Source organism: Sinocyclocheilus grahami, unplaced genomic scaffold (genome assembly GCF_001515645.1).
Source record: "Sinocyclocheilus grahami isolate Dianchi unplaced genomic scaffold, SAMN03320097.WGS_v1.1 scaffold1468.1, whole genome shotgun sequence".
In the NCBI taxonomy this organism is placed as follows: domain Eukaryota; kingdom Metazoa; phylum Chordata; class Actinopteri; order Cypriniformes; family Cyprinidae; genus Sinocyclocheilus; species Sinocyclocheilus grahami.
This window is the reverse complement of record NW_015506647.1, coordinates 86,396-97,327: the sequence shown is the minus strand read 5'-3', so window position 1 is coordinate 97,327 and position 10,932 is coordinate 86,396. Positions and strand designations below refer to the sequence as shown.

Genomic DNA, 10,932 nt, shown 5'->3' with positions numbered 1-10,932 from the left:
GTTCAATTTAATTTACTTGAATATTACATTTACACACGTGCATAATAATTTATATTTATGTTTAAATTGAATTATAATATCATTATGTTATCCATCTGCCTATAAAATAGAAATTAATAATAATAATTAATTTGGGAAAGTGTTTGTATATTCTTTAACTAAACGCACAATATTAATTTTTAATAATTGGTATAAGTCACAATTAGTCACTTGCAGCTGTGCAAGCATTGTGGTGGCAGAAACACACTGATAACAAGTGGAGGGAAACGGGTAAAAGCCATGGAATAAGAGAGAAAAAAATGTATTGCTGTATTTTTATAAACTCAAAATTACCTTTTTTAAAAAAATTTTTTTTTTATTCCATGACCCTTTTCTTGTAAAAATGGGCGCGGCCATTTGTAAATTCTATGGGTCTGGCTTCCGGTCTCATCTGCTTCCACTCCCTCTAGCTATTTTTAGCTGAACAAAACCGTTGGTTTTGATGCTTGATATTGAAAGTTGGTGTGTCTTATCATATTATTTTAATGTATTGTCTTAATTATGAACACATTGGTTTATAATGCAAACTGTTTTACCGTTTACTGCACGTTGTTATTCTCCTCGTTATTTACCTACAGCGGCTAATGAACCGGAAGCCTCACCCATAGGCTTACTTCCGCGTTGAAGAAAAAGGCGCGATCTAGAAAAAGACTCGGGTTCAATTTAATTTACTTGAATATTACATTTACACACGTGCATAATAATTTATATTTATGTTTAAATTGAATTATAATATCATTATGTTATCCATCTGCCTATAAAATAGAAATTAATAATAATAATTAATTTGGGAAAGTGTTTGTATATTCTTTAACTAAACGCACAATATTAATTTTTAATAATTGGTATAAGTCACAATTAGTCACTTGCAGCTGTGCAAGCATTGTGGTGACAGAAACACACTGATAACAAGTGGAGGGAAACGGGTAAAAGCCATGGAATAAGAGAGAAAAAAATGTATTGCTGTATTTTTATAAACTCAAAATTACCTTTTAAAAAAAAATAAAAAATTTATTCCATGACCCTTTTCTTGTAAAAATGGGCGCGGCCATTTGTAAATTCTATGGGTCTGGCTTCCGGTCTCATCTGCTTCCACTCCCTCTAGCTATTTTTAGCTGAACAAAACCGTTCGTTTTGATGCTTGATATTGAAAGTTGGTGTGTCTTATCATATTATTTTAATGTATTATCTTAATTATGAACACACTGGTTTATAATGCAAACTGTTTTACCATTTACTGCACGTTGTTATTCTCCTCGTTATTTACCTATAGCGGCTAATGAACCGGAAGCCTCACCCATAGGCTTACTTCCGCGTTGAAGAAAAAGGTGGATAGGCCGCTACTTTAAAACTGTCATTTTCTGCAACCAGATAGGCTCCGCCCACAAAAAAGGTCATCACTGTTTGCAAACACCGAAATTGGTCTAGGCGTGTTTCCATTACCCTTCAAATTGCACAAATTGAAATTGCGAATTGAAAATACGCCTAATGGAAACGCGTCAATTTCGCAAAAACTCCCATATATCGCAAAAAAGTTTTTACGCTCGCATGAGGTGGTTTTTCAGGCAATGCGAAAAAGGAATAATTTGCAAAACTGCAATGGAAACGGCTTTATTGAAGCTGATTACGGCCACTCAGTGCTTGTGTTTATGTTAGAGGCTATGGTTTATTCCAGCTGCGCCACGCACGTTTCTGAAGCGGCTCTCTTTGCTGCTTCTGTAAAGATACACGCAAAAGCCTCCATTGAATAAATATAGCCAAAATCCGTTGCCATGACTTATCGCGAGAGGCAAAAGGTTACGTTTTAGTCGCATAACATTGGTTAATGGAAACGCCGTCATTTCGCAATACTTTTTTATCGACATTTATAAAATATCGCCAAAGTTTTGCGCAAATCTGTAATGGAAACGTGCGGCATTAGTCAAGGTCATGGGTTCGATTCCAAGGAACTGCATAAACTGATTAAAAATAATAATAATAAGAATATAGGCTATACCTTGAATGCAATCTAAGTTGCTTTGGAAAAAGCAAATGTAAAAACTAGGCTGAACTGTATGGACTCTTTTCACATTTCCGGGGTTCTCAGAAGCAGAAGTCATCATAGTTGGGAAAACATGTAGTGATGAATGGAAACTATACATTTTACAAAAAAAAAAAATCCATGATAGTATTTCCATTACTGTCTAAATGTGAAAAAATACAGTTTGATGACAAACAAATTTGAAAGGTCAACCATTCTGACCTTCTCTCCATGGATCCATTAACACCTCCAGCAACCCCCGGGTCTGTGAAATAGAAATAGCCTGTCTGAAATCCTGTGCTGACCAGCTGGCCCCCATCTTTACACAAATCTTCTACAGATCACTGTGCGAAGCTCATTTCTGCTTCAAACGCTCCAACATCATCCCCATCCCAAAGAACCCCAAAATCACAGGACTTTACAGACCTGTTGCCCTATCTGTGGTCATGAAGTCGTTTGAGAGACTGGTGTTGGCTTATCTGAAGGACATCACTGGACCCCCTGCAGTTTGCTTACTGAGCAAACAGGTCTGTGGATGATGCAATCAACATGGGACTGCATTATATACTACAACATCTGGACAGACCAGGGACTTATGTGAGGATCCTGTTTCTGGACTTCAGCTCGGCCTTCAACACTATCATCCCAAACCTCCTTCTGTCCAAATTAACCCTCTGTTCCCACCTCCATCTATCAGTGATCACCAATTTTCTGACAGACAGGCAGCAGCTAGTGAGGCTGGGAGAATTCTCATCTAGCACCCGTATAATCAGCACTGGAGCTCCTCAGGGATGTGTGCTCTTCCCACTGCTTTTCTCCCTCTACACCAATGACTGCACTGCAAAGGATCCCTCTGTCAAGCTCCTGAAGTTTGCAGATGACACTACAGTCATCGGCCTCATCCAGGACGGTGACGAGTCAAAAAGGGGGTTAAAGAGCTGGCTGTCTGGTGCAGTCACAACAACCTGGAGATGAACACGCTCAAAACTGTGGAGATGTTAGTGGACTTCATGAGAAACCCCCTGGTCTCCCCCCACTCACCATCATGAACAGCACTGTGTCATTCAGGTTCCTGGGCACCACCATCTCTCAGGACCTAAATGGGACACTCACATTGTCAAAAAGACCCAGCAGAGGCTGTATTTCCTTCAGCAGAGTTCAACCTGCCACAGGACCTGCTGATACAGTTCTACTCTGCAGTCATCGCATCTGTCCTCTGCATTTCTATAACTGTCTGGTTCAGCTCAGCTACTAAAAATCAGGCCTGAGAAGACTACAGCGGATAGTCAGGACTGCTGAGCGAATCACTGGTACAACCCTCCCCACTCGCCAAGAACTGCACTCATCCAGAGTGAGTAAAAGAGCTGGCAAAATCATTCTTGACCTCTCACACCCAGTCAGCTTCCTCTTTGAACTGTTGCCGTCTGGTCGGCTCTAAAGAGCACTGAGCACCAGAACAGTTTCTTCCCTCAGGCAATCTCTCTGATAACCGTGTAATACACAACGTCTATACATTTATTTATTTATTTAACACGCATACCTCTGTTGGATTACAAATTGTTATATGTTAACATGTTATATCTAGGTTCCAATGTAATAGTGTATAAACTGAAAAAGTTATGTACATTGTGTTTTACATTTTGAGGTAAAGATGATAAAGATCAAGTCAGGCAGCCCAGGTGTCTGAGACATTAACCTTTTGTCGTTATGCACTTCCTGACCATTGGGCAGGGTCCCAAGTTAAAGGTGAATGCTAAGCTCAAGGCACAGCTGTGCCTTTGTCTCTATGATAATGTGAAGGTATGGGCGATACTGTCAGGCTGATTGGATTAGCACCTATGCATTTGAATGACACTGTTATGCTGATGAGATCAGGGCTGGAGAAATTCCGGTAATGGGCTGATTCCTGTACTTTATTTGCAAGCTCTGTTTAGATTGTCTACACCTCTATGTATCCCTGCACCTTGAAAGTTATAAACTCTACTGTGCTGAGCTATAGTCAGACTTGGATGACTGCAGCGACACACAGCGAGTCCTCAATAAAGAGTAACTTCTATATGAAAGATATCCCAACGTCTCCTGGTCTCTGCTTCGACGAGGAAAAAGTTTCCTACACCTCTTTTAAAATTTCCTTGCATTTGTACATAACATACTTGTACACACAAATACCATCTATTGTCTATTTTGTATATTGTTATTTCCTATTTACTTATCCTATTTTTATTCTTTTAATTATCTGTGTCTTGTCTTGTCACTGTCATTCTCTTTGTGCCGTGGAAGCTCCTGTCACCAAAACAAATTCCTTGTATGTGTAAACAGGGAATTTGGAATCTGGAATCTAGGAATCTGATTCTGGAAACACTGGTTAAAGAGCTGGCTGTCTGGTGCAGTCACAACAACCTGGAGATGAACACGCTCAAAACTGTGGAGATGTTAGTGGACTTCATGAGAAACCCCCTGGTCTCCCCCCACTCACCATCATGAACAGCACTGTGTCATTCAGGTTCCTGGGCACCACCATCTCTCAGGACCTAAATGGGACACTCACATTGTCAAAAAGACCCAGCAGAGGCTGTATTTCCTTCAGCAGAGTTCAACCTGCCACAGGACCTGCTGATACAGTTCTACTCTGCAGTCATCGCATCTGTCCTCTGCATTTCTATAACTGTCTGGTTCAGCTCAGCTACTAAAAATCAGGCCTGAGAAGACTACAGCGGATAGTCAGGACTGCTGAGCGAATCACTGGTACAACCCTCCCCACTCGCCAAGAACTGCACTCATCCAGAGTGAGTAAAAGAGCTGGCAAAATCATTCTTGACCTCTCACACCCAGTCAGCTTCCTCTTTGAACTGTTGCCGTCTGGTCGGCTCTAAAGAGCACTGAGCACCAGAACAGTTTCTTCCCTCAGGCAATCTCTCTGATAACCGTGTAATACACAACGTCTATACATTTATTTATTTATTTAACACGCATACCTCTGTTGGATTACAAATTGTTATATGTTAACATGTTATATCTAGGTTCCAATGTAATAGTGTATAAACTGAAAAAGTTATGTACATTGTGTTTTACATTTTGAGGTAAAGATGATAAAGATCAAGTCAGGCAGCCCAGGTGTCTGAGACATTAACCTTTTGTCGTTATGCACTTCCTGACCATTGGGCAGGGTCCCAAGTTAAAGGTGAATGCTAAGCTCAAGGCACAGCTGTGCCTTTGTCTCTATGATAATGTGAAGGTATGGGCGATACTGTCAGGCTGATTGGATTAGCACCTATGCATTTGAATGACACTGTTATGCTGATGAGATCAGGGCTGGAGAAATTCCGGTAATGGGCTGATTCCTGTACTTTATTTGCAAGCTCTGTTTAGATTGTCTACACCTCTATGTATCCCTGCACCTTGAAAGTTATAAACTCTACTGTGCTGAGCTATAGTCAGACTTGGATGACTGCAGCGACACACAGCGAGTCCTCAATAAAGAGTAACTTCTATATGAAAGATATCCCAACGTCTCCTGGTCTCTGCTTCGACGAGGAAAAAGTTTCCTACACCTCTTTTAAAATTTCCTTGCATTTGTACATAACATACTTGTACACACAAATACCATCTATTGTCTATTTTGTATATTGTTATTTCCTATTTACTTATCCTATTTTTATTCTTTTAATTATCTGTGTCTTGTCTTGTCACTGTCATTCTCTTTGTGCCGTGGAAGCTCCTGTCACCAAAACAAATTCCTTGTATGTGTAAACAGGGAATTTGGAATCTGGAATCTAGGAATCTGATTCTGGAAACACTCATGCAGCAGCATTAACTAGATTTTTATAGGTAAACGTAAGAAAACACAAAGCATGAGAGTTATAAATATGCATTACATTTTCAATGAATATTTATATATAAAAGCTGGTAGATTTACGATGTTAATAACTGGAAATTTGTTATAACTGAAATGTTGAGAACAATATATTCCATAAATAGACTCTCAAGGACTTCTTGCATCTTACATAGACAGAATATAATCTTCTCTTCAGACTAATATAGACACAGAGGTGCTGTTTGTTCTGATGGGTCAGCATGTACTTCCAAACAACAGTTCATAGTGTGCATACAAAAACTACAGCAGAAGAAAGATCAGTGAGCAACTGCAATAAAAGAGCACACTATCTATCTATCTATCTATCTATCTATCTATCTATCTATCTATCTATCTATCTATCTATCTATCTATCTATCTATCTATCTATCTGTCTATCTGTCTATCTGTCTGTCTGTCTGTCTGTCTGCCTGACCATCCAGCAGTTAACATACATAGACATGCAGCGGAAAGCTTCCACAATACTTTTCCTGAAGCTCAACAAGATTTAAAACACACTTATAAACTGATTGGATTTTCTTTTTACTCTCATGACTTCATCGCCATTAACATCTTTCAAATGAAATCTCGCTGGCTTTCTAAAAGATGCACTTTTGCGTATTTAAATGCAAATGAGCAGATCATTTTATACTGTGTTATCAGCACTATTAGGAAACAATAATGTGAACCCCTGTTGAAAGTGCATTGCTCTGAACTCAGCTGTGTGCTTCTATCATGACTTTTTAACTGATTGTGCCATTGATCTTTGCAATAAACATGTTAATAAGTTTCTTTATGCCTTTCTCTTCCTATCAGTCTCTCTTTTGTGATATGATTTAAACCGAGTCTTTACTATACCCTTTGTTGAAGTTGAAAAACTGCTGAGTGATTTAAAATCCTGGGAATGGTTATGACTAAGGACAAAGTGCAGTTGGCTTCTCCTTTGCCTAAAGCAGCATGTGGATGATGTAACTTCATGTTTTAGCCAATGGCCAGCATTCTGCTTATCAAACTACAGTAGATAAAATAAATAAGTGTTACAAGAAGAGAAAGCGGTGCAGAGCTGCTGGCTGTGCGCTCAGTTACAGTCAAAATGAAAAATAAATCTACCAATCTGCGTGTGCGGCTCCCTGCACTAATTTTTGCACTGGAGGTCATGATTGTTGTTCTCTATGCATTCTTTGTGACATATGAAGATGATGCTAATGCACTTCTACAGAACAACCAGACACAGCCCATGGAGAACTCATTGTATCAGAACTATCCATTTTTTGCTGACATTCAGGTGATGATATTTCTCGGATTCGGCTGCCTTCTATCTATCTATCTATCTATCTATCTATCTATCTATCTATCTATCTATCTATCTATCTATCTATCTATCTATCTATCTATCTATCTATCTATCTATCTATCTGTCTATCTGTCTATCTGTCTGTCTGTCTGTCTGTCTGTCTGTCTGTCTGCCTGCCTGCCTGCCTGCCTGACCATCCAGCAGTTAACATACATAGACATACAGCGGAAAGCTTCCACAATACTTTTCCTGAAGCTCAACAAGATTTAAAACACACTTATAAACTGATTGGATTTTCTTTTTACTCTCATGACTTCATCGCCATTAACATCTTTCAAATGAAATCTCGCTGGCTTTCTAAAAGATGCACTTTTGCGTATTTAAATGCAAATGAGCAGATCATTTTATACTGTGTTATCAGCACTATTAGGAAACAATAATGTGAACCCCTGTTGAAAGTGCATTGCTCTGAACTCAGCTGTGTGCTTCTATCATGACTTTTTAACTGATTGTGCCATTGATCTTTGCAATAAACATGTTAATAAGTTTCTTTATGCCTTTCTCTTCCTATCAGTCTCTCTTTTGTGATATGATTTAAACCGAGTCTTTACTATACCCTTTGTTGAAGTTGAAAAACTGCTGAGTGATTTAAAATCCTGGGAATGGTTATGACTAAGGACAAAGTGCAGTTGGCTTCTCCTTTGCCTAAAGCAGCATGTGGATGATGTAACTTCATGTTTTAGCCAATGGCCAGCATTCTGCTTATCAAACTACAGTAGATAAAATAAATAAGTGTTACAAGAAGAGAAAGCGGTGCAGAGCTGCTGGCTGTGCGCTCAGTTACAGTCAAAATGAAAAATAAATCTACCAATCTGCGTGTGCGGCTCCCTGCACTAATTTTTGCACTGGAGGTCATGATTGTTGTTCTCTATGCATTCTTTGTGACATATGAAGATGATGCTAATGCACTTCTACAGAACAACCAGACACAGCCCATGGAGAACTCATTGTATCAGAACTATCCATTTTTTGCTGACATTCAGGTGATGATATTTCTCGGATTCGGCTGCCTTCTGGCATTTTTCCGGCGCTATGGATTTGGTGGAATGGTGTTTAACTTCCTAATCGCCACATTTACCATTCAGTGGGCCATTCTGGTGCAGGGCTTCTTTCAGTTTTACTATGATGGGAAGATTCATCTTGGTGTGCTGAATCTGATCAATGCCGAGTTTGCTTGTGCTGTTGTGCTGATCTCTTTTGGAGCAGTGTTGGGGAAGACGAGCCCTGTGCAACTCGTGGTAAGTGTATTATTTTTGCAGCAGGTGGCTTGAAATTAGATATTGAATCTACAAAAGATGTTTTGCTTTATTTTCCATTGTTAAAAGGCTGCAGAACTGCAAAGGTACAGTGCAAGATGTGTTGAAGATTAATAGCAATCTGTTATCTATATAATATAATATAATATTATATTATATTATATTACACTGCAAAGGTGGCACAGAAGCGCTTCTAAGGTGCCAATTAGCTGTCTTTACTCAGACTTTTAAATACTGCTCAGAGGTGGCATAAATGGATTTACACTGTAATTGTAACTGCATATTGCATACTAAGGGCTGAGGTGGGTCAGAGCAGGAATAATTTAGTCTGGCTTTTATGCTGCATTGCGCCTTAACTCGGATGTGTAAAAATGCTCTAATAAGCATAACAATGTACAATTGTTGGGTAAAATAATGCATTTTCAATGACACTTAACTGTTTTATTGAAATTTCTCCCTATAGATTTAAACGTACATTTATTTATATTTTTTTTCATTAAGTTTGGCATAATGCATTATGGGATTGCATTCTTTGCAGTGGATATGTAATGTTGCCTTTACATTTGGTTAAATGATGCATCCTAAGAGGCAAACTAAGATGCTTAATTTTTGTGGTGAACTTATGAAGCCTTAAAATGCTACCTAGGTGTCACACTAAGTTTTAGGATGGCTCAATCATGTGATAATCACACTTTTGTTAGCACATTTACATCACCATGATCAATCCCTTGTAATACCTCATTTATAAGTTCTAAATAAAAGCATCTGCTAAATGAATATGTATATTAGCTCATATCACACATCCTCATTCTACATACTGTGTATTGTGCAGATCATGGCCTTGCTGGAGATCCCTGTGTTTGGTATCACAGAATGGGCTGTAGTGAAATACCTGAAGATCAACGATGCTGGTGGCTCCATCCTCATCCATATTTTTGCCTGCTACTTCGGACTGGGTGTCACCTTTGTCCTGTACAGGCCCAGCCTAAACGAGGGACACCCAAAAGAGGTGACAAGTTATCAGTCAGATGTGCTATCTGTAATGGGAACCCTGTTCCTTTGGGTGTTCTGGCCCTCTTTCAACTCAGCATTGACCTTTAAGGGTGACGATCAGCACCGAGCCGTTCTCCACACGTTCATAGGTCTCAGTGCCTCCACAATCACCGCCTTCGCCCTGTCCAGCATGCTCAGCAAGAACGGCAAGATCAGCATGGCTGATGTACAGAACGTAACGTTGGCCGGTGGAGTAACTGTCGGTGCTTCGGTGGACATGATGATTTCGCCGGCTGCTGCTTATGTGCTGGGCATCCTGGGATGCATTGCGTGCATGCTGGGGTACAAATACCTGAGCCCGTTCCTGGCGCGCCGGCTGCGGTTGCAGGATCAGTGCGGCATACACAACCTGCACGGCCTGACGGGACTCATTTCCAGCCTAGCTGGAATCTGCGCCATCCTGCTGGCGACCGAGGAAACGTATGGCCCCAGTCTCTACCAGACCTTCTCTCACCGGGCCCCTCCAGAAGGAGACCCTCTACTAGCGAGGTTGCAGGAATTGATCCCAGATCTGGAAGCTGGTTTGGGTCGGACCGCACAGGAACAGGCCCTCTTTCAGGTGGCTGCTGTGTTCGTGACTATTGCGGTGGCAGCAGTGGGGGGTTTGCTGACTGGTGTGGTACTCAAGCTACCATATCTGGCTTCCCCCAGTGATGAGAAATGCTTTGATGATGATCTCTTCTTTAATGTTCCTCCAGACTACAACTGTGTAAACGGTCCGCAGGACGTATGGTCCTTTGTTCTCAGAGACACAAACAAAACTGATGCTGACCAAATTAAGAAAAATACTGAGCATCAGTATGAGGAATAAATGTCAATGTAGGACTGTTGTGAACTTCAGAACTGCTAACTGTGATTGTATTGACCCAAAAAATTGTTTCTTTTAATATTTGATAGGATGAGGTTTGTATACTGTGTATCAAAATATATAAAGTGCATGTTTGATTTTGATAAAATGCTTATTTGTAGAATATATTTTATGAATAATCGAATTCATTAATACATTTCAGATTACCCTTGTGAAAAGGAAGTATGCTACTCTTTAGCATAATTTTAAAAAGAGTAGTTATGGAAATAATATATACTTTAATGAACAATTTCATGTTATTTGCAATTGAATTAAAATGTATTACAGTTTACATTTATTTTACAAGCAATAGTTGAACTTAAGAGAGTTTTCTAACCCAATTAAATACATCTTTATGTGTAACTTCATAATTACTTCTATTGAAATGTGGTTAAATATGTACTGATGAATGAACTGACGAACATTTGCTAAGTAAATATATATTTTAATGTCATTTCTTTTGAAACATGTATATCAGGTATTTAGACATAATTGTAATGAAGTTGCAAT

General features: G+C 39.4%; 1 protein-coding gene across 1 annotated transcript; it reads left to right on the top strand.

Moving 5' to 3' along the window:
* Nucleotides 1-8,022: 8,022 nt before the first annotated feature.
* On the top strand, nt 8,023-10,506 carry rh50 (Rh50-like protein). Its single transcript, XM_016256741.1, has 2 exons — nt 8,023-8,504; nt 9,355-10,506. The coding sequence occupies exons 1-2, from the start codon at nt 8,058-8,060 to the stop codon at nt 10,384-10,386; spliced, it is 1,479 nt and encodes a 492-aa protein (XP_016112227.1). The 5' UTR covers nt 8,023-8,057; the 3' UTR covers nt 10,387-10,506.
* Nucleotides 10,507-10,932: the final 426 nt, after the last annotated feature.

What these genes read in the sequence shown, in the direction of transcription:
- rh50 (XM_016256741.1), top strand. Translation starts at nt 8,058, where the DNA reads ATGAAAAATAAATCTACCAATCTGCGTGTGCGGCTCCCTGCACTAATT. An exon ending in CGAGCCCTGTGCAACTCGTG is followed by an intron (nt 8,505 to 9,354) that starts GTAAGTGTATTA and finishes TGTATTGTGCAG; the next exon opens with ATCATGGCCTTGCTGGAGAT.